At 43.7% G+C, this 24,922-nt stretch overlaps 1 protein-coding gene across 1 annotated transcript in view; it reads right to left on the bottom strand.

Annotated features, from left to right (window-relative positions):
• The window catches only part of lars2 (leucyl-tRNA synthetase 2, mitochondrial), a 101,481-nt gene extending 82,210 nt beyond the window's left edge, over positions 1 to 19,271 (bottom strand). Inside the window, exons 1-3 of the mRNA XM_066683995.1 lie at positions 19,068 to 19,271; positions 12,624 to 12,864; positions 4,085 to 4,216 (exon numbers count right to left, since the gene is read on the bottom strand). Of these exons, the coding sequence (XP_066540092.1) occupies positions 4,085 to 4,216; positions 12,624 to 12,851 (360 nt within the window). The 5' untranslated portion in view covers positions 12,852 to 12,864; positions 19,068 to 19,271. The remainder of the gene's footprint in view (positions 1 to 4,084; positions 4,217 to 12,623; positions 12,865 to 19,067) is intronic.
• Between the last annotated feature and the right edge of the window lie 5,651 nt (positions 19,272 to 24,922).

Here is a 24,922-nt window from a genome sequence, read left to right as displayed (position 1 = left end):
AGCTGAATTAAAAATGAAAAATGCCTCAGTTAGAATCAGAGGCAAGTGATTCTGTGTCTCAACAAGCAGCGTTTCCTCATTTGTGTACCACTGGGACAACTTCGTCCTGTGCGTGACTGAGTAAATATGTGTGAGCTGGAAATTGATGCTCTGATTGCCACAGTGACAAGGCAGATGCCCATCACATGGTCTTTCTTGTCACTGTCAGTCCTGAGGGGCAAAAACAAACTGAACAGAAACCATGGAGCGCCTTCACCTCCTAAAAGAATTCCTGAATGAGCAGAGCAGCGTTTTTTAAATTAAATGTACAGCATATGTACATTACATTTGTGGATCTGGTAACCACCAACCCACATACTGAGAAACAGCACCACCCGGTCTGTTGCTGAGAGCTGCCTAATTGAGTAAACCTGGAAGAAAACAAGCTGTTCTCATACTGCGCTGCATCTTACACAGAGGGCAGACATTTTAGAACTGTTCCGTCTCCTCATCTGAGTCTCTCCAATCACAGAGAGGACAAACATGAGGTTAAACCAAGCAAAACAAACACAACAATGGTCTGGATTTATTCTGAAACCAAACCTTGAAGTATGCTTTTGAGCTTTGGTTTTCTCAAAGGCGCCATGACGTGTTCTCGTAAGATTTCCTGATACTTGACTGAATCCATCTCGCCCCAGTTTCCAGTGCCAGAAGAAGCAAAGCAGCCCCAGAGCATCACTGATCCACCACCATGCTTCACTGTAGGCCGGGTGTTCTTTTCAACATATGCTTCATCCTTCCTCCTCCAGACATACCACTGGATATAGGCCTGAAAAATCAGTTTTGTTTCATCGCTCCTAGAACGGAATCCCAAAACATCTGTGGTTTATTTATGTGGTTGTGAGCATGCTGGAGCTGGCCTTTCTTGTGCCGTTGGGGCAGTAGAGGTATGCACCTTGGATTCTGGGTATGGAGACATCAGCATTTAGTATGCATCTTACTGTACAAACAAACTCCTGTACCTGCTGCCACCAAATTTTCACTGGCCCCCTCAGGGATCTAGTGGCAGCCGGGGAGAGCTTCCTCTTTCTGCCACATTCAGGGAGTATATTCCACGTTACTTTAATTTTGAACCAGTAACTATGTTTTTAAAGTTTATCTCTAGAAACATTCAGTACCTATAATATCTTTTTGCAAGGTGCTAACTTATTCACTTGTCTTTTCTGAACAACTCTCTTGACTTAGCCATATATCTAACATGTAATTAGCACGTATACAAACCCATAGCCAGTCCAGGTATAAGATGCCTTTTATTTGAAGCACACCTGATACAACTAATAAAGCCTTTAAGACAACATCTGGGATCCTATTCACTCAGTCATTCATCGTGTGTAACCACTTATCCAGTTCAGAGTCGCTGTGGGTCTGGAGCCTACCTGGAATCACTGGGCGCAAGGCGGGAACACACCCTGGAGGGGGCGCCAGTCCTTCACAGGACAACAGACACTCACACCTATGGACACTTTTGAGTCACCAGTCCACTTACCAACATGTGTTTTTGGACTGTGGGAGGAAGCCAGAGCACATGGAGGACACCTGCGTGGACACTGGGAGAACACACCAAACTCCTGATAGAACCCTGGAGCTGTGAGACAGTGACGCTACCTGTTGCACTACTTTGCTGCCTGTGATTCTAATTCACGGGTTGGACAATTCTGAGACTGCAGTAGTCATTAAAAGTGTTATTTTGTGTTTAGAGAAATTTAGAGAAACTACTTGCTTTATTTACTATGTATTTAAACATTTCTTGTTTGATTAGCTCTGTTCTCGAATATTTTCATAAATATTGTGCCATGCCTTCCCTGTGCCCCCAACTCTGACACCCACACACTCTTCCACAAAATAACCATAATTTACAACAAGAATTGCAAATAATGCAGTAGGTAATGCATAAGATAACTAAAATCCAGAAGTTGTCTGAGGCTCTATACCTACAGTAATTACAGTTTAAACATGACAGAGGTAGAACAGGAGAATGTACTGTTAGGCGTCTTTCCCAGGGGCTCTTATTAGTATAGTGTGTCATGTTTGCCCAGGTAAAGAACTGAACTCCCTACCATCACCAACATACTGTTAAAACAACACACTCTCATAAGATGTTTGGCCCTATCCCCTAAGCCTAGGCCAACCGCCACCATGGCATAATGCCTCTAATGCACAAGATCAAGTTTATCGAGTGATATGGCCATTTTCACTCTTCTATTTTCACCCCTCTCTAACCTCTCATGATAAGAAAACCTGACTGAACCCTGTCAGTTTCAATTCAGTCAGAGGCAGGGCGCCGCTGCAGCCACTCAGTCTGTGCCAGCACTTGGTCAAGGCCCATTAAATCCTCACCTCCACTAAACGCTGTGTTTACAACACCCAGCAGCTGCTGCCTGTCTCTCAGACCAGAAGCATTGGTCACGGAAAGGACAGCGAAGGGTGATGGGATGATTCAAAGGGCACACCGGGAAAAACAGGATAAGCAATGAAGTGAGAAAGAGGGAGGGGTGGGCTTAAAGAAAGAAAATTAAAGATGTACTCCACTGGTTTTCAAAACAAAGCTACTCAGGAGCGGTCTGATGAGAAATCGTCTGCTGCGGAGAAAATTACAGACTACAGCTGTCTCTACAGTGATGGCGAAAGGAGTCTGTGCTTGCAGTGTCCTAAAAACAATACAGACTTTTTATTTCCTATCCAAAACCAGTCTTCCGAGGTTGCTGATATCTTAATCAGCTTTAGAATGGGACTGACCATCAGGCTCATACACATAGTACCATGCTCACTTTATAGTGCACTTCACAGATTATAAAATTAACTTCCTACACCTAGACCCTAGACAGGACACTAGTTCCACAAGTTGTGAAGCTTTATTATTTACATTTTGCACTACGTAGGGTGGAGAGAGACTTTTAAGATTCAGCCAATCTCTGGGTGCAGCAGTAAAAGCATATTTCTGACATATTTCCCCGCCTTCTAGTCCTAATTAACTATGTAGATTAGCTATCCGCTCTCCTCCCGAGTAAAATGCGATGCACCCATGAGCTATTTGCTTGTCTGTTTTTCCAATTGAGTCGTCTCACAAGTTCGATGTGTTTCAGACATTACAGGATAGTGATCCCAGTAAACAAGGAACGTCCCTGGACGTTCAAAAAAGGTCTAAAAGTAGTGTCCGTCAAGGACATAGTTTAAACGTCAATGGACGTCCAAAATCCATCTTAATAAGTTAGTTAAGTGGTGACCAATCGATAACGTCAGTGGACGTCCAAAATGCGTTTTATACAAGTAATTTATTTTGGGACCAATTAATAACGTCAATGGACGTCCAAAATACATCTAATAGTCGTCTTTTCAATGTCTGTGTTTGGACGTCTTTTCAACTTTCATTTTCAACCTTAAGAGAACGTTGATTAGACGGCAGTCACTACGTTATTTCAACGGATAATTGTTTACTGGGGTCACTTACATTTATGAATGTGAACTCTCAAGAGAGTCAAATCAGATCTGAACAAACAATCTGAATTGATTAATTAGGCTTGTAATGTGAACACAGAAAAACTGATTCTAATATGTTTGAAAATATAGGATTTGAAATGTTCACACAGCTCTGAATCATGTGGTAGGAACCAGAGATAGTATGGTTCCTGTTCCCACTACTGTGAACATTTCTGATCCGGTTCATTTCTCTAAAATGAAGTGTAAACAGAGATTGTTTACATCCTGGAACTATGAAGAACATTATATACATCAGTGTACTTTCCATTAAGGAGAATGAGAACTGAAAGAAAGAGAGGGTGAGGTATGCTGCAGTGCAGCCTGTGAACTCTTTTCATCAGTTAAGTTGGAGGCATAATTAGAAATGTGTTTTTATAACTTCCCTTTTATTCAGATGCCTGTGACTACGAACCGGAATTCAAACAGGAGACCAGGAGCAAAGAGCTTCACAGGACAGAAGCCTGACAGTGGAGAGTGTGTGTAGGCAGGTGAAGAGAGAAACAGACACAGTGTGTTTGTGTGTGTGAGAATCAGCACCGAGAAACAGAGACGTTCTCTGTGCAATTACCTTATGACCCCTCATCCGCTGAAAGTGGGCGATGGTGTCGCTGATGGTGTAGACCCTCACATGGCCCATGTGCAGGCGACCAGAAGGGTACGGAAACATGGAGAGGACATAAAACTTCTTCTTCTGGGGGCTCTAAACATCAAGAGAGAAAAGAAATAACATAAGCATATTTTTTAAATGTCTAGATTTCACAATAGACTCCACTTGTTTGGGAACCTTTTGGAACCTGGAATTAATCAGAAATTAATGTTAATATAAAATCCAGTGGACACTTGATGAAATGAAACTTCTTAAATGAAAAGGGTACATTTAAAGGAAACGTGTACAATTGTAACCAAAAAAACACTTTTGATAAAATATCTGAACATATATCATTAAACGAGTAAAAGAAAAACAAAGTGGCTCATCAGACACGCTAGGCTTTTTCTCCCTCTGCTCACAGCAGAGAAACAGAGCAAAGAGAGACTCCAACCGTTGAAAATCTTGAAGAGATGAGGAAATTGCTTTATTCCTGCTCCATAGGTGGATAAAATTAACTTATTTTTGCTGTTTCAAATTATAGCTAGGAATCCACTCTAAATTTGGGACAGCGCTAACTGCATGAAAGTAAACACAGAACGTGAGTGCTATAAAACAGAACAGCTCATGTTGCAAACGAGTTTCTGTGGTAAATCAAACAGTAAATAAAATCGTACAGAAAAGTTAAACATCTTCCACTCACAAAAGTTGCATTTTTCTCTTCAAACATTCAAACTCCACCTTAAAAGGAGCAGCTTCTGAGCGTAAACAAACCAGAGAGAACTGCAGTTCCCCACAGTTGTAGGCATTGCGATTAAAGCCCTTTATTTAAATTGATGCCAAGGAAGTTCAAGGCTGAGGGTTTAAGTAAGTAACTCTGGGTGGGTAAGATGGCCCTCCTTTTCCCCTCAACACACAACAATACCAGCATTATTACTATCCTTTTACTAGCTCAACAGATAAAGCAGTTAGTGCTCTGCTACAAGCATGTTGGCTGACATCTAGAAGAGTTCTGCAAGTGGTCAGTTGGTCAGGAAAACCAGCACACCCTCATTTTCAGGATGAAAACATCTCTGTTACAATTTAGAACTATGAGTAACGTAGGTCGCTGGTAAAAATCACAGCTGCTGATTAATATTTCAGTTTCACTTTAAAAATGTCAAGATGAAATAAAGTCCTTTTCTGATTATTCACATGCCATGCTGCATCAACAGAGAAAACCCTCCTGGTTCTTACTTGGGAAACAGAGTTAAATTGACCGTCAGCCAGTAGAAGCTGTATTTTCTATACCGTGAAACGAAGAAAATTATAGAGAAGCCTTTTAAATGACCACATTCAAGAGCACACAAAGCAGACTTAACAAGTCTTTTCCATCATTAAATGCAAAACCTACCATTAATGTCCTCAGCGCTTTACTCTGTTGTCACGTTGTCTACATACAGGTAAGTCTTGATGCTAATTGGTCATCTAATTATGTGCCGTGTAAAAATGGTGATTTCAAAATGATTTCACGTTGAAACAAGCAACAGAACTGGCCTCATTCAGAGAGATTAAAACACTGAGTCATTCACGGGTTCGGTCAGTGTATTTAATGAACTTGGCTCAAAGCAGTGCAGACAAACCCTTTTCTTCACAGTGCAAGGCACTGTAAGACACACAGCTGCAGGGTCCTGGGGCGGTGGGTTCAATCCCTGCTTCCTTTCATTGTGAAGAGAGTGGTGTGTTCTTGTAGTATCTGCGTAGGTTTCCTCCAGGTGCTCAATTTTCTTCCACAGTCCAAAAACTAACACTGGTAGGTGGACATGGAAAACTGTTTTTAGGTGTGAGTTACAGGGTGAGTGTGTGAAACTGTCCACAGGTGTGTGTGAGTTACAGGGTGAGTGTGTGAGTTACAGGGTGAGTGTGAGTTACAGGGTGTGTGTGTGAAACTGTCCACAGGTGTGTGTGAGTTACAGGGTGAGTGTGTGAGTTACAGGGTGAGTGTGAGTTACAGGGTGTGTGTGTGAGTTACAGGGTGAGTGTATGAAACTGTCCACAGGTGTGTGTGAGTTACAGGGTGAGTGTGTGAAACTGTCCACAGGTGTGTGTGAGTTACAGGGTGAGTGTGTGAAACTGTCCACAGGTGTGTGAGAGTTACTGGGTGAGTGTGTGAAACTGTCCACAGGTGTGTGTGAGTCACAGGGTGAGTGTGTGAAACTGTCCACAGGTGTGTGAGAGTTACAGGGTGTGTGTGAGAGTTACAGGGTGAGTGTGTGAAACTGTCCACAGGTGTGTGTGAGTTACAGGGTGAGTGTGTGAAACTGTCCACAGGTGTGTGTGAGTTACTGGGTGAGTGTGTGAGTTACTGGGTGAGTGTGTGAGTTACTGGGTGAGTGTGAGAGTTACAGGGTGAGTGTGAGAGTTACTGGGTGAGTGTGAAACTGTCCACAGGTGTGTGTGAGTTACTGGGTGAGTGTATGAGTTACTGGGTGAGTGTGTGAAACTGTCCACAGGTGTGTGTGAGTTACTGGGTGCGTGTGTGAGTTACTGGGTGAGTGTGTGAGTTACTGGGTGAGTGTGTGAAACTGTCCACAGGTGTGTGTGAGTTACTGGGTGAGTGTGTGAGTTACTGGGTGAGTGTGTGAGTTACTGGGTGAGTGTGTGAGTTACTGGGTGAGTGTGAGAGTTACAGGGTGTGTGTGAAACTGTCCACAGGTGTGTGAGAGTTACTGGGTGAGTGTGTGAGTTACTGGGTGAGTGTGTGAGTTACAGGGTGTGTGTGAAACTGTCCACAGGTGTGTGAGAGTTACAGGGTGTGTGTGAGAGTTACAGGGTGTGTGTGAGAGTTACAGGGTGAGTGTGTGAGAGTTACAGGGTGTGTGTGAGAGTTACAGGGTGAGTGTGTGAAACTGTCCACAGGTGTGTGTGAGTTACTGGGTGAGTGTGTGAGTTACAGGGTGAGTGTGTGAAACTGTCCACAGGTGTGTGTGAGTTACTGAGTGAGTGTGTGAGTTACTGGGTGAGTGTGTGAAACTGTCCACAGGTGTGTGTGTGTGTGTGTGTGAGAGAGAGAGAGTTTGTGAAATTGTTCACAGGTGTGTGAGAGTTACAGGGTGAGTGTGTGGAACTCTCCACATGAGTGTGTGTGTGTGTGTTTGTGAGAGAGAGAGAGAGAGAGAGTTTTTGAAATTGTTAACAGGTGTGTGTGAGTTACAGGGTGAGTGTGTGGAACTCTCCACATGTGTGTGTGAGTGTGTGAGAGAGCGAGTGAGTGACTGGGCGGGTGGGTGAGATTTTCCACAGGTGTGTGTGACGCTCTGGTACACTGATACGCTGTAAGTGTTCTTGACATGGCTATGATTAAGTTATAACCTAATACCAAGGCTTACTCAGCGGAGACCTGTTCCTACCACAAAGGATTCTAAGGTCAGGGACATTCTGTCCTCTGTGAAATCATAAAGGTCCAGCAGATCTTTACAGCTGACCTGCAAAATAGAGTCTGGCAGATGTGCCACAGCCACTGCTATGCCTCCACACACCCACACACACTTGGGTTTCTGACTTTTAATGATTCATAAGGTCTTGAAGAAGGCCGCCGGTCCGGGAAGCATTAATCAGATCAGGTCAAGAGAGGCTTGAATTATTCACAGGCTGCCAAAGTAACAAGGCAAGGGCTCCAGACCAAGCCTGCAGGAAGCTGTGCCCTAAATTCACACACACACACACACACACATGCTGTGTGTGAGACACTCGTACAACTGAGGTGAGCTGAGGGCTCGGGGTCTGAATAAAGAACATGACTCTAGCAAAACTGTTCCTTCAACATGCAAAGCAAACAGGGGTCAAATCAGGACCTGGAAGAGTCTGGTAACACACACAGATCCCTCACAGTCAACTCACCGTCCCAGCAGGCAACCCCACACACCCCTGGATATGAAAAAAGTGTTTTTAATTAATTAATTAGACCACCGCTGTCTCACACATGGGAGCAGAGTTAAAGAGGTTCTGAAATGGCCTCATCATGCTTCAAGTGTCAGATTATTTTTAGACAATGGAAATCCCCTTAAAGGAACAGATCACCACCACGGAGGAGCTTTCTTTCTCATCCGATGATGCCACTCCTTTCCGTTTGGAATCAGAATAAACGTAGTGTTTTGGTTTTTTTTTGTCTGTTTTATGCTTTGGTTCCTAGAATCTGATTCTGTTCCAAGCGAGCGAGCCGAGGGACTAAATGCAGACATGTAAACCTTGCAGAGAGCTGGTCAGAGAGACCCGTCAGTTTATGATGAAACGCAGAAATCCAGCACAAACTCACTCTCTGTAATATCTCCATTGGCTTTTCTCTGAATCACAGTGACAGCTTGTAAAATTGTATTTTTGAAGAGGTTCAAACGCTCCCTGGATCTGTGACTGATGAAAGAATGCAGCAAGAGCTGGACGTTGCAACAAGGAACGAAAAATGCTGTGTTCAGTCCCAAACAACAACACGTGAACACACGATGAGTAAACAACGCGTAACGTTACTCAGTGCTGAGCGATATGAGCGCAAATCAATTTCATAATTAATTTTGTCTCTGTATTACTGACTCTTGTAGTGCAGTGACGAGGCTAGTACTGTAAACCCACTCCCGTATTAAAGCTGGGATACTTTTCTAACGTTGCTGGGAGCTTGTTCCTCTCTCGTTTTCTGAGCAGTGTTTGTGTGATTGTGCTTTGGTCGCTAAAAACGTTTTCTCAGCGTTTACAATTGACTTCTTTTTTGTTCAGTGTCTTAATTATAGTCACAACGCAACACGTCCAAACAACAGATGTTGTGTTTTGCTTTGGTACAAGTTGCTTGAGTTGCTCGGTTGCCCTCTGCGTTTAGGTTCTCCGCCATGTTGCCAATAGGAGGAGAATCATGTGACTACAGCATGGTAGTGTGTTTTAAAGGGACAGTACATGAACATACATTGGGGAAATGTATATAACATGTTATGTAATACATTTTGGATTAACTCTAACATTACTGCTGCCATTGTTGTGGTACACTCTGTACGTAGACTACACCTGCCACTTTATTGGTACTTTATTGGTCATTAAGGGTACAAACTGTACTTTTAAAAGGTACAGCTGTGGTGTTAAAATGCAGTTGTGTTCCCTAAAGTTGCATTACATTGTCTTCTCCAGAAGGAGAGCGGAGTATTTGTAATGTTTCATTATAGAACTGTGTAAGACACAACAACATAATATAGGTCCTGGAGATAAAATGGGACGCATAAAATCAACACAATTATAAAATCTACAATTATAATACAATATTTCCATAATTAAAGGTACAGAATATGTTTCCCTGAGGGGTACCACCCCAGTGACAGTTTTTATGAGCGCACCATGCCTTGGAAAAGTGCAATTAGATCTGTTAAGTTGGAAAAAAGTAGGTTACACCCCTGTAGCCCACACTTGGCCTTGAGCATGATGAGCACAGCCGCTTCAGAGCATCTCAGTCTAGTGACACTGCTTTTCTTGGAGATTATACAAACATTTTCAGTTGAATGCATGTGTCAGTACACTAGTGGGCATAACTCTTTAAAAGAGATGTTGAGAAACATCTGGATGCATTTGGATGAATTTTCTCCCCAATAATTAGTCATCACCAATTTCACCAATCAATACATGATATTTGATTGTTAAGTTCATTTAGGGCCTTGGGGTTGTGGGTTCGAGTCCCGCTCCGTGTGACTGTCTGAGAGGAGTTTGGTGTGTTCTCCCTGTGTCTGCGTGGGTTTCCTCCGGGTGACTGTCTGTGAGGAGTGTGGTGTGTTCTCCCTGTGTCTGCGTGGGTTTCCTCCAGGTGACTGTCTGTGAGGAGTGTGGTGTGTTCTCCCTGTGTCTGCGTGGGTTTCCTCCGGGTGACTGTCTGTGAGGAGTGTGGTGTGTTCTCCCTGTGTCTGCGTGGGTTTCCTCCGGGTGACTGTCTGTGAGGAGTGTGGTGTGTTCTCCCTGTGTCTGCGTGGGTTTCCTCCGGGTGCTCCGGTTTCCTCCCACAGTCCAAAAACACACGTTGGTAGGTGGATTGATGACTCAGAACTGTCCTTAGGTGTGAGCGTGTGAGTGAGTGTCACACTGCGAAGGACTGGAGTCCCCTCCAGGGTGTATTCCCGCCTTGCACCCAGTGATTCCGAGTAGGCTCCGGACCCACCGCGACCCGGAACTGGATAAGCGCTTACAGATAATAAATTAATGAAACCCTTTTACAGTATGAACCCCTTTTCCACAAGCAAACATGGTTCTGGGGTCATCATGAAATCTGTGACCTGCTTTGGTCAAACTCCCACTAGGATCAAAGGCCACAGCTGCGATTCAGCATCCGTTCCTTTAAAAGATAATAAGGCACTCACTGTTTACCTGATCTGAGCGCACAGCAGTGACGAGCGAGGAGCAGAAGCTCTGGGTTTTAGCCGTTTTCTTTCTTCTCAGTTCTCGTTTTTGCTTTTTCAGACAATTCAGGCATTTTGAAGGCGCAGCACAAAATCAGAACGACTCGTTTAATCCCATGTTTTTAGGGATATTATTTCTGTTTTACTGGAGGGCTCCAGATCCCCAAATTAATGTGTGCATGCTCTAAACAAGTGATTTATTTCATAACATGGCCCAAATCTTACCTAGTGCTCCTTTAAAATGCGTATACTGACAACATCCAGACGAACACACATGGGGCTAAATGCAGAATGGTTGACTTAGTTAAATTCCGGGTTTAGCAAATGTTTCCTCTGATTCATTCACTATATTTCCCCACTGTCTCGTTAAAGAAGTTATTCTCAGGCATCTGCAGGTGAATTTAAAAGGGATAATGAATGCAAAACCTGAAAAGCCATTTATCGTCTCTGAAGGCCAGTGCACATTTCTTCCTCCACACACCTGGCTGCCTTTTTTTAGCTCCTGTCTTTTTGTTTTATTTCTTAGCAACTCTGTCTGTATTTCTTTCTCTGCATCTTCTAACAGTTGTGACTGTAAAATAGTTTAAAACATCACAGCATGTACCCAACAGTGGTGCTATACCAGACTCTTAAAAATGTAAATACAAGAGAAGAATGTAAACTGCCCAGAACTGTCACATCAGCTGCCAGACGCCAGATGGGCAGAAAGATGTGGGGCGAAATGTGATCTCTGTCAGTCAACAGTTTTCCCCAGTTTAACTCAGTGCTATTATTTCTATGTGCTCGGTGCGTTTGATTTGCTCTGCTTAATCTAGTCTTTGTGCTCTCACATTACCGTAGGTCCAGTGCTGTGATTGGACACTCAGACGAGGAAGCAGGACAATCATAGACTACCTGCACTGTATGTATGATGCAGCATAAAATCAGAATGACTCGTTTTATCCCATGTTTTTAGACTGTTTGTTGACCACAAAAAATGAGTGCCCCAAATTAATGTGCACATGCACTGACTGCTAAAGAACAAAGCATTTTATGTCAAGGCACTGCCCTGAAGAACTGAGGAACAGCAACTTTTACACTGCACCGAATGAAATATGAAATGTTTTAAATTTAGCTTTAAGTTTCTTTTTAAAATTACATTCACTGTCCATTGCTAACATTCTCCTGCACTGTATGGTCTGTGATAAACACACACACACACACCAAACAGTCACTTGACCTTATTTTATATATACATACTACAGCTGTGCTCTACACCTTAACTGAAAAAACTAAAAGCAAGAAAAAGCCTTAGAACATTGTCTACATAGCACTGAGAAAGAGATTTCTATGAGTTTAGACACTTCATCATGCTCCACATAATGACACCAGGAAGCTAAGTCTTATAAGGGTCAGTGGGCCAGATGCATTCACACCGTCTTATACCCAGTTAAAGGTTTCCATGGAGCCGAACCCACATCTTTCATACTGTAGCCTTGACATCATACTGTATCCAGGCTGAAGCGACAGAGATGTGAAACTCTGTGAAAAGAGAGAGCAGAATGCACTGAGGCCGGTCGGTGCACGGTGTAGTAGTCTTTACTGAGCATCTGTAACAAAACCCAACCTGAATATCGTTTTCAGAACTGAATAAGGTCACAAAATAACTAGTTCTAAAGAATGTCTGTCTCTTATGTTCCGATACTGGCTTTAAACACTTCCTGGAACAGTAAAGCCATCAAAAAACTCTCTCAATAACCTACAGTTCACTGATCAGCCAAAATGAAATGCTATATTTGTTTCTCCACTCACTGTCCTTTCTCTCAGCTCCACTGACCAAACAGGAGCACTCTGCAGTTCTACAATTAGAGAACAATGCCATTCACCTTGTTCTTCAATGGTCAGGACCCCCAGGATCATTCTCAGCTCTGTAGGTGGTGGTGTGTTAGTGTGTGTTGTGCTGGTGCAAGTGGATCAGACACAGCAGAGCCGCTGGAGTTGTTTTTATGCCCCTCAGTGCCACTGCTGGACTTCAACCAAAACCTACCAGCCTATTAGACTTTTAATTCACAAGCTCCAACCTTTTAAGCCTTTTCCCCAAGTCCCAATTTAATCATTTACAGTCATAACACAGGCAGCCTCACCTGCTCCTTCATTTCCTGCTGCCATAGCTTCTGAATGCGAGGATGCCACCACCGCTCAACTCGCCGCCTCGTCTCTGCTTTATATTCTCGCTCCCACACTCCAGTCTCACTGAACAGACTCCGGACAATGGATCTGCGGTGTCGCAGGGCTGGGGTCACCAGAAAACCCAGACATCTCCCCTGTCTCACCATGCCCAGGGTACACACAGAAAGCCTGCACATGGTCATCTGTATCCAAGCCCTGAGAGACACAAGAAAATGAGATTTTAGGTCGGGCAGAGTTAGAAATCACACCAGAAAATGGTTAGGTCGCTCGGTCGGCCTCTGTGTTTAGGTTCTCCTTCATGTGGCAGAATGGATGGAGCAGAAAATGGTTATGGCATGTACAAACAGCATATTCATGTCCAAACCATTCACAACAGGTTCCGCACTTCAACTCCATTCAGCATTCCCCATTACAGCTGGGCTGATTTGTCTGTGTAGTATCGGGCAGTCAGCAGATTATCCCGGCATAAACAAACCACACGAGCATAGGCTGCTCTCTAGGAATACTTATCTGTGTGTGTGTTAAAAGGGATAATTCGTTTTATTATTTTAATGAGCAGGAAGAACACAGCCTTTCACTACTTTTTCATGAAAGCATTCACTTCAAGGTTCAACTGTTCAAACACCAACCTCCTCACACAGTAAACGTACGCCCAGAGTACGCACTCCTCACACAGTAAACGTACGCCCAGAGTACGCACTCCTCACACAGTAAACGTACGCCCAGAGTACGCACTCCTCACACAGTAAACAGACGCCCAGAGTACGCACTCCTCACACAGTAAACGTACGCCCAGAGTACGCACTCCTCACACAGTAAACGTACGCCCAGGACGCAAACCTCAGCATTCTAAAGTACATTTTAAATCCTGGACCATGAAACAAGGCCACTGCAGATTTTCTGAATCCACAGTTGTAAAACTTCCAATAATTCATGTGTTTCAAACATATTCATTTGTATTAATGCTGAGATGTATTATTTTTTCCCGAATATTATTTCACAAATGGTTCTCTCAATTTGATAAATAATTTCCTCAATTTAACTAGAACTATGAAATCTATTATATAGGCCTAAAATAATAATAATAATAAACTGATCCCTCAAATTAGTAGCTAGAATTAAATGAAAAAGGTAGTCTGGGTTTCCTCCCACGCTCCGAAAACACATGTTGGTGGATTGGCGACTTGAAAGTGTCTGTAGGTGAGAGTCTGTAAGTGAATATGTGTGTCACCCTGTGAAGGACTGGCGCCCCCTCCAGGGTGTGTTCCTGCCTTGCACCCAGTGATTCCGGGTAGGCTCTGGACCCACCGCGACCCTGAACAGGATACGTGCTTACAGACAATGAATGAATGAATGTTTAAAAATTATAATATTATTATTGAAACATTTTATATTGTGATATATATTGATACTGAATTACTGTCCAGCCCTACTTTTATTTTTCAAATGGTTTTAAATGGTTTTATAATAATAATAATAATAAATTTATAAAGACCTTACCAAGAAGCCAAAGCACTGACAATATTATGATATTTAAGCTACATTTAAATACAGAAGAATAGCTCTGGTATGAACAAGAACATACTGTGTACAAGGCTGTAGTCTGAATGCTAGAACTCTCCATGTCAGTGCTCTACTACAAACACTAACTCTTCAGGGAAGGCTGTACAGTACACACTGATGTGAGAAGTTGACTGTGTTCAGCCAGGAGCAAGGTCAGGTGGTGATGACATTGGGCATGGAGACCTTGGACATCTATGGAGGTACAAACTCATTAAATATACTCATACACCAGGGAAGGGGAAGTGGAAGGTTTGGATATTTGGTTAAACTTGTGGTAAGAGCCGGGCGATATGACCACAAAGCAATATCATGAATAACTGAACATTTTACCTCGATTATGACTAATGAAGGATTATTTTGTTTTAATTTTTTGCCTAGTAGTTCACTGATGAGGCTTGTACTGTAAATATTGTACCGAGCTGCTCAAGTGGCTCGGTTGGCTTCTGTGTTTAGGTTCTCCTCCGTGTTGTTTCCATGTGACAGAGCGGAATCATGTGACTACAGCACAGTAGTTTGGTTTTAAAGGGACAGTACACGAATGCAAAGTGGTTGCCATAGGAACCGTATTAACACAAAAATAGGATGAACAGAACTAAGAGACAAATCAAATAGGCCAGATTACATCAATTAGAAGTTCTGAATGTCAACTTAGATTTAATTGCCCAGCCCTAGTCATGTTTGGCTCACCTTCTGGAACTGGTCCAGTCAAACAGATGAACATAGGCCTAACACACTGTACATTTTCTACTGCAAAACAAAGCATATTAAACCCATAGCCACCAAACCAAGGCCCATCACTGCGGTTACTATGACAACATGAAATTGCGCAAGGTGATTATTTTCTCACCCTGGAAACTAGAAGTTAACTACAAAAATAAAAATAGGTTTTCATACACGGGAAGTGGAAAAGTAGGGGTTCACTCATCAACAGATCACACAGTGCATGTATTTACATCAAACAGAGCATGCATCTAATATTCCTCTTCAGCTCCACTACGTCCAGGCACAGCGTAGTGAATTCAGCTACTTTCAGTGGATTTTAATCAAACAAATCATCTAAAATGTGAAGATCCGGAGACCACCAACATAAACACTGTGAAAACAGGTTGTTTACGTGGGCTCACTAACTCAGTAACCTGCTCTGCTTCTGACAACAAGCACAGAGACTTTAGAATTGTCCCACCCCCTCGACTGAGTCTATCCAATCACAGCACTAGACCCGCAGAACAGTGAACAGTGGCCGGCTGGTTATCATTTAAAGGAACAGGTGCTGACACCAGCCGTTCTGAACAGGGCTGTTTAGTCAGGGAGCTTGATCTTTGTGATGTTTTGCCCAAAGTAGGTCACAGACGTTTTCTTGGGACCCGAAATATGACATGTCCAATTTAAGGTGCAACACCAGACTCAAGGTCACCACGCCCAATGCCAGGCATCAGCCCCAAAGGACTGGTCTGTGAAGTAGTGGAACTACGATCTCTGGAGGGATGGAGCTCCCTGAAATACCTCTGGGATGAGCTGGAGTGGTGTTTGTGATCCGGAACTAATCATCCGACGTCGTTAACTGACCTCACTAATGCTCCTGTGTGAAATCGATAAATCCTCTTAGAAATATTTATAAGTGTAAAGCTTTTCCAGGTGAGTAGAAGCTGTTACTGTGGTAGAAAAAGAGGACAAAGCCCCTATTAATGCTCTTCACTGCTGAAGAAGTGATTGGCTGGGTTCTATATACGGTATGAGCTGAGAGCCAAACACCCTACACAGGCTACTGACCACTTTACAGGACCAAGAACATGGAGTGCTACAGGCTTTTCCACAGGAAACAGCACTGAAGAGCAGCGAGGAGAAGAGTGGTTTGTAGCACCAAACGCCCACATGCTTCGTGAGTCTCAGCACTGTCTCAGCTCAGCGCTATGTTCAAGGTTGTCCATTTGTGAAAGAGAGATAGACAGGCAGCAAGAGAAATATACAGTGCATTATAGGTGAGCACACACATACATTATCTGTATTATTCTTGACACTTCCTTTTGAGATTCCTTGCATATATTGATAGAATTTAAGCAGAGATCTGATTCTTCTTTTCTCTTTCATTCATTCATTATCTGTAAGCGCTATTCCAGTTCAGGGTCGCGGTGGGTCCAGAGCCTACCTGGAATCATTTGGCGCAAGGCGGGAACACACCCTGGATACACACACTCACTCGCACCTACACAGGGAGAACACACCACACTCCTCACAGACAGTCACCCGGAGGAAACCCACGCAGACACAGGGAGAACACACCACACTCCTCACAGACAGTCACACGGAGGAAACCCACGCAGACACAGGGAGAACACACCACACTCCTCACAGACAGTCACCCGGAGGAAACCCACGCAGACACAGGGAGAACACACCACACTCCTCACAGACAGTCACCCGGAGGAAACCCACACAGACAAAGGGAGAACACACCACACTCCTCACAGACAGTCACCCGGAGGAAACCCACGCAGACACAGGGAGAACACACCACACTCCTCACAGACAGTCACCCGGAGGAAACCCACACAGACAAAGGGAGAACACACCACACTCCTCACAGACAGTCACCCGGAGGAAACCCACACAGACTCAGGGAGAACACACCACACTCCTCACAGACAGTCACCTGGAGGAAACCCACACAGACACAGGGAGAACACACCACACTCCTCACAGACAGTCACCCGGAGGACACCCACGTAGACACAGGGAGAACACACCACACTCCTCACAGACAGTCACCCGGAGGAAACCCACGCAGACACAGGGAGAACACACCACACTCCTCACAGACAGTCACCCGGAGCGGGAATCGAACCTCCAGGTCCCTGGAGCTGTGTGACTGCGACACCTACCTACTGCACAACCAGGCCGCCCTTTTCTCTTTCTGAAACTAAAAATATTCTATGTAAAATATGTATGAACATGAAAATATGCATGTATCTGTTACAGTGGTGCTATCATTCTCTAGTTCCAGGGTATTAAGCTAAAGTTAAAGAAGCACAAAAACAAACTTCCAATAAAGATCCAAACTTCAAATAGTCCATTGATTAAAAACAAACAGAATTTTATATTGTTTCAACAGTAAATAATATCAATTTTCAAAGTAGGAACCTTTGAACACACACACACACTCTGTAAACACACAGCTATGTTCCTCCTCAACTGAATGTATTTAAGGCAGACATTTAAAGTAAAGGATATTAACACAGTCCCATAAGAGTAACATAAGACAAATAAATAAGCAATCGTTCATTCATTCTCTGTAACCCTTATCCAGTTCCAGGTCGCGGTGGGTCCAGAGCCTACCCGGAATCACTGGGCACAAGGCGGGAACACACTCTGAAGGGGGCAAATATATAATCACTTTTTCTCTTTTTTAATAAAAGCGCAAACACAGACTTGAATGACTCCTTTACTCTTTTTTTTTTCTTTATTATTATACAATATTTTACTGTTTAGTTTTCTGCCTCAAATTGACTTATTTTGGAGCGAGCCTTGCTGTCTTCTCTCTCATGTCCCTCTTGCTCTCTCTAGTGACCCACCCATGCAGTGAAGCTACTGCCATATCAGCTGGTTTAGTCGTGCACACTGTTTATAGCAGCAACAGTCTGAAGATAAAAAAAAATAATAAATAAATAAATAAATAATGCAAATATTCACATTATATTTATATCATCTCCGTTTTTGTTGATTATTTTTTGTTTACTATTACATCTCAACACAGCAGCTGTCCTCGAATTTACAATTTCATAAAGAATGAATCAATAGAAATTAGGCAAAAATATTGGAATAAAATCTTTTTACATTGACTTCCATTTAAAAGTATTTTTTTTTTAACTTTCCCTTTAAAGTCACTATTTTGGAGAAACATATTTTTCTTTGGACAGTGACGATACTCTCATTCATTTATCAAAAACAGGTCAAAGATCCAGAGAGTATCGTCTGTCCTTTGGTAAACCTCCTCTAGTTGGTGTCATGTCCATATTAAAAACTCCAATCAAAGACCTTATAAGAGGGAAGACAAGAAGGAGGAGAGGATGTGTGGCAAATCTCAAAAGACTCCATATGCTGTGTTTACAGATAAAGCTTTAAATTCAATCATAGATTATAGCCATAAAAACACCTTAAAATGTGCAGGTTAATGAATATGTAATTAGCCTCCGCCTCCACCTTCACCCACACTTCCTACATGTGTCTGCACCTAGAAAGCACCACCCTGCAAACTGATGGTATTGGTTCATTAGGTGTATGATGTAAGAAACCCTGTCTGTCAGAATCTGTTCATCCAGAAGAGTTTTATGTGCCATTCCAACAGAGCTCAGGAAAATAATAATTTGGATAAAATCATTAATTTCAAAACCCCACTGGAAAATTACAATTGGAATTAGATGAAATATTCTAAGAGAGCACAGAAATGCCCTAAAGGCTTGGAAAGCTGAACTGGGCCTTCATCCACTACACATTGACAACATCATAAAGAAACCTGGGACCACTGAATCAGCCTGAGCATTTTAAACAGCATTAAACACAGGGTCGTTGGGGACGTTAGCAATTAGCTAGCGCTAGCTGTCTTGGAGGACACTGGCTTTAACAGACAGAGTTATGATACCCACATACCGACAGACTATTTTTAATAGAGCTAATGAGCGAAATTACAGTCTAATCCCCAAAATGAGAAAGACTGGTGCTCGCTTCGAACACGAGGTCCACACTCACACTGCACCTCTCTCTATCATCCCATCACTCTCTCTCTCTCTCACTGTCACTACACACCGATATTACACCTCACAGAGACCCGCTGTACTCACACTGACGGTGTGAATAACCCCTCCGGCCGTTCTGCACCCTGTTCCGGGTCATGCAGCAGACATTATAGCGCAGGTAGACCTCAGGAAACTCGGTTTATTTGTGAGTGTTCACATCGCCGACTGGGCGCCGCCATATTGCTCTCAAAAAACTTTATCAACTCCGCCACAGAGACACAGACACAACTGCCACACTGTCGACTTCACGGCGCTGTTTACACGCACAAACTCACAGAATACCTCCTGAAGATTCATATTATATACTCCTCTCACTGTAGTCAGGGCTGAAATAAGCATTTATTAATGAAAACTGAGAAGTGTATACGCGCGGTTATTCCCGCCAAAACAAATGTTACAACTGTATATTTTTCTTTTTCAGATAAAAAAACTTACATATTCGTTATTTTATGCCCTGAATTTTGACGTAGCTTCCCGCTGTTAAGGCTTACTATGTCGAAATTGCGACTTCTTTGTGTATTAGGCTCTATATGAATTTATTTATCCATATTGCTACTTACTTGCAATAAAAATTCAAAATCAGATTTTAAAATTATATCTACAAATTAGCTGATTATGTAAAATACTGTGTGCTTGGTACCATTTATACACCAAAAAATAATTACTGATGACATAGGCAGTCAGCCTCAAGGCTGGGCTTTAGAAGAGCAGTGTTCTAAACACAGTCCCTAATCAAGGGTTTATTACGTCACAACCCTTAAGGTCATAGAGCTATGAATAACAAATGAAGATGAAGGTGTAGAGTACACATAAGGAGTGAGTGAGTGAGTTTGTTAGTTTGTTTGTTTGTTTTTGAAATAACTAATACATCTATGGTGGCGCAGCAGGTAGTGTCGCAGTCACACAGCTCCAGGGACCTGGAGGTTGTGGGTTCGATTCCTGCTCCGAGTGACTGTGAGGAGTTTGGTGTGTTCTCCCTGTGTCTGTGTGGGTTTCCTCCGGGTGCTCTGGTTTCCTCCCACAGTCCAAAAACACATGTTGGTAGGTGAATTGGTGACTCAAAAGTGTGTGTGTGAATGTGTGTTGCCCTGTGAAGGACTGGCGCCCCCTTCAGGGTGTAATCCTACCTGGGTGCATGATTCCAGGTAGGCTCTGGACACACCGTGACCCTGAATTGGATAAGTGGTTACAGATAATGGATGGATGGATAATACATCATTTTTAACATATTATTTGGGGTTAAATCCATGGGGATTGGGGATAATCAATTGGGGGGAAAGTGCAAAATTCATTTACCACTGTGTTGCTGCAGCTTTGCCTTTATCAACACTCGTGCAGGGCCTGAAGACACCAGGGTCATATAATTTCAGGTGAGCTCTAGCCCAGAGAAGTGAGCAGTGTTTATGAACATTATTCACCTCTGGCTTCTGAAATGTTATTTGTGAATGCAGCCACAAAACACGGATATGCACAGTTTCTTAAATCTTCCCAACCGCGCGTGTCATTCTTCACAAAATCGTGCTGGTTTTCAGTGAAGTTGAATCTAAGTGATAAAAGGCCAGAGCCCTCAGCTGAACTTCAGACTTGCTCTTACAGAGATGTTTCTCTGAATTCTGTCTCTGAGTCTTTTCATGATTGTCCAGTTTAGAGCGTGAAATACTCAAAATACTTGCATCTTTCATTGAGGAATGTTGTTCTGAATCTTTAGGTTTATTCACCCAACCGTTGCAATCCTCACTGTACTTAATAAATACACACACACACACACACACACACACACACACACATACACACACATAAAAAAACAATGAAACTGATCAGGTAAACATTACATAACATCTTTGTATTAATATATGTCAAAATTTATTTACGAGGCAGCACGGTGGTGCAGCAGGTAGGTGTCGCAGTCACACAGCTCCAGGGACCTGGAGGTTGTGGGCTCAAGTCCTGCTCTGGGTGACTGTCTGTGAGGAGTGTGGTGTGTTCTCCCTGTGTCTGCGTGGGTTTCCTCCGGGTGACTGTCTGTGAGGAGTGTGGTGTGTTCTCCCCGTGTCCGCGTTGGTTTCCTCCGGGTGCTCCGGTTTCCTCCCACAGTCCAAAAAACACACGTTGGTAGGTGGATTGGCAACTCAAAAGTGTGTGTAGGTGTGAGTGTGTGTCGCCCTGTGAAGGACTGGCACCCCCTCCAGGGTGTATTCCTGCCTTCTGCCCAAAGATTCCCGGTAGGCTCTGGACCCACCGCAACCTTGAGTGGTTACAGATAATGAATGAAAAATTAATTCACACATTAATTTTCTATTTTTATTTGCATTTACAAATTTAAAAGACTTGGGACACTGTACAAATATAAATCAAACAAAATGCAAGTTCGGGGTATCGTTATAGAGTTATTTTGTTTCATAATTCATCAGTAGTTGTTAAGGTGGTGAAAATGGTGCACTGTTACACAGCCCCTACAGCCCATCCCCCTGCCAACATGTATTTTTAACTTTGGGAGGTCACCCATGCAGAAACAGGGAGAACACGACCTGCTGCGCCACTATACCGCCCTGAAGATATAACCCTTAGTTATATGGCTCCAGTATAACCGCACATATACATGTATTATTGTACTGAATGAGCTGTGAAACAAGCTGTTAGGTTTAAACGTACTGTATTCTCTTTATCTGGGAAAATATTGACAGTCCTACAAGTTCGCCTCTTTGTCTTTGGTTGTTGGTAAGAAACAGTGCATTGTAGGTTCAGCGTTCACCAAAAAATACTTCAACCTAAACTTTATGTCAGTATTATTTCTATTCGGTGCAGCAGGCTTTGTGCCAGGCATGAAAATCCAGTGTTGGACGTTTCAGCTTGTTACCTTAGCAACCCTTTTATCTCTCAGACACCAGATTGTTTTCAGTTGAAGGATTTAGATTTGTGAAGCTGCACCGAGGCAAACACATAAGAGCGAATGCAGCTTCCTCAAACACACAGCGGGGAGGCCAATATCCTCGCAGAAGTCTAAAGACACGTGTGTTTGAAATCAAAGTATGAAAGAGAGAGCACCATTATATAATATCTACTTCATCTGGCTCCACTGTATTTATCCAAGGTAAACAGACACCCCTTTAATTAGTGATTTTAGTGAAGTCAGCCTCTCCATTACTGAGAGAGACATTTAATTGCACACTTAGCTTATATAATCTCCATATAAAAGTATTGCCAATAAAATAGCATTGCCTGGAGCGGTGTCACATGACCACAAGGTCAATACAATGTGTCAGTTAGTGCGATATAAAGCCCCCCCCCCAACATCAGCCTGTGGAACAGAGAAATACTGAGCAACATCCAATACTTTTAGAAAGAGTTGGAGTGGTATTTTCTATTCATTTTGTGAGTTAAAGCAACAAAAGATAGTAGTTTTTACCTTAAAAATTATTCCTTTAAGGACGGCACGTTGGCACAGCAGGTAGTGTCGCAGTCACACAGCTCAAGCTGGAGGATGTGGGGTCGAGTCCTGCTCTGGGTGACAGTCTGTGAGGGGTGTGGTGTGTTCTCCCTGTGTCCGCGTGGGTTTCCTCCGGGTGACTGTCTGTGAGGAGTGTGGTGTGTTCTCCCTGTGTCTGCGTGGGTTTCCTCCGGGTGACTGTCTGTGAAGAGTGTGGTGTGTTCTCCCTGTGTCTGCGTGGGTTTCCTCCGGGTGACTGTCTGTGAGGAGTGTGGTGTGTTCTCCCTGTGTCTGTGTGGGTTTCCTCCGAATGACTGTCTGTGAAGAGTTGGTGTGTTCTCCCCGTGTCTGCGTGGGTTTCTTCTGGGTGACTGTCTGTGAGGAGAGTGGTGTGTTCTCCCTGTGTCTGCGTGGGTTTCCTCCGGGTGACTGTCTGTGAGGAGTGTGGTGTGTTCTCCCTGTGTCTGCGTGGGTTTCCTCCGGGTGACTGTCTGTGAGGGGTTGGTGTGTTCTCCCCGTGTCTGCGTGGGTTTCTTCTGGGTGACTGTCTGTGAGGAGTGTGGTATGTTCTCCCTGTGTCTGCGTGGGTTTCCTCCGAATGACTGTCTGTGAGGAGTGTAGTGTGTTCTCCCTGTGTCTGCGTGGGTTTCCTCCGAATGACTGTCTGTGAGGAGTTGGTGTGTTCTCCCTGTGTCTGTGTGGGTTTCCTCCGGGTGACTGTCTGTGAGGAGTGTGGTGTGTTCTCCCTGTGTCTGCGTGGGTTTCCTCCGGGTGACTGTCTGTGAGGAGTGTAGTGTGTTCTCCCTGTGTCTGCGTGGGTTTCCTCCGAATGACTGTCTGTGAGGAGTTGGTGTGTTCTCCCTGTGTCTGTGTGGGTTTCCTCCGGGTGACTGTCTGTGAGGAGTGTGGTGTGTTCTCCCTGTGTCTGCGTGGGTTTCCTCCGAATGACTGTCTGTGAGGAGTTGGTGTGTTCTCCCCGTGTCTGCGTGGGTTTCTTCCGGGTGACTGTCTGTGAGGAGTGTAGTGTGTTCTCCCTGTGTCTGCATGGGTTTCCTCCGAATTACTTTTTGTGAGGAGTTGGTGTGTTCTCCCCGTGTCCGCGTGGGTTTCCTCCGGGTTCTCCGGTTTCCTCCCACAGTCCAAAAAACACACGTTGGTAGGTGGATTGGCGACTCAAACGTGTCCGTAGGTGTGAGTGTGTGAGTGAATGTGTGAGTCTGTGTCGCCCCCTCCAGGGTGTGTTCCTGCTTTGCGCCCAGTGATTCCGGGTAGACTCCGGATCCACCGCGACCCTGAACTGGACAAGCAGTTACAGACAATGAAGGAATGAATTATGCCTTTAAAATCATTGTGATAATCCTCTGACCTGTAATAGAGAGAATACAGTTTCTTTGGAGGAGGGTAGGAACTACTCATATAACATCAGTGCCTGATTTGTCTTGTGGTGGGATGTCGTGAAACCCTCAAAATAATGTTCCAACTATCTCTTGTAAAGAAAAGTAGGAGCTGTTACTTCAGCAAAGTGTGGAGCACACTTTATTATGAGTACGGATTTCAGAGAAAAAAATGTTGCATGAGCATCTACAAACTGCACCGAGACCATCAGAGAAACCCTGAGCAGACAGTGGCATTACCACTTTGAAGCTCATTTTCATGTTCCATGGAGTCATGATGCAGAGACTGTGTTTGGGATCCTGAGACTAAGCTCAGTGGGATAGTTCTGTTTGACTGGGGCTTTACTTTCTTGTGAATCAAAGTTTGATCTCACCATCTTGACACAGTCAAATGGGAAAAAATGAGCAGAGGAGGAAAGATAGAGGGGCCCCGAGCAGATTCAGAGAGCTCTGACATTAGCCGGCTGAACCCGAGGCACAGCTCCACTGTCATAGATCACAGAGAAAGCAGCAGACACCCGCGGCGCCACAGGAGATTGCGCCGAGAAAAATAGAGGAAGGAATCAGGTCTCTGACAAAATTATAGCAGCCCATCCCTACTTACACTAGCACAGAGTCCTCATTATTACAGACTGAGAAGACCTAGCAGACACTAACATCATCACTGTGCTGTAAATTCATTTCATTCAGTTTAGATCACAGTTTATCGTTACATTATACAGGCACAAGGAACTGCTGCTTGTGACACAGTGTGATTTGGTAAGGTACACTTCACCGATGACATTAATATCACCTCATTTCTGCATTTATATCAGGTCCATGTAGGTGCATTATATACGTCTACAATTACACACTGTAATCTGTTGATTGCTCTGCATACTTTCTTAACCCTCCTTTTCTTCCAAGGCAAGAGTTCCACAGGACCGCCACAGAGCAGGTGTTATTTAGAAGGTGGATCATTTTCAGTGCTGCAGTGATGTCAGATTGTTGCGCTGGTGCAAGGGCTCAGACACAGCAGTGCTACTACCTCAGTGTCACTGCTGGACTTAACATAGGCCACCAACCAAAAATATCCAACC

Source organism: Hoplias malabaricus, chromosome 10 (genome assembly GCF_029633855.1).
Source record: "Hoplias malabaricus isolate fHopMal1 chromosome 10, fHopMal1.hap1, whole genome shotgun sequence".
Lineage (NCBI taxonomy): Eukaryota > Metazoa > Chordata > Actinopteri > Characiformes > Erythrinidae > Hoplias > Hoplias malabaricus.
The sequence above is the reverse complement of the archived record's forward strand: the minus strand, read 5'-3'. Positions and strand labels throughout refer to the sequence as shown.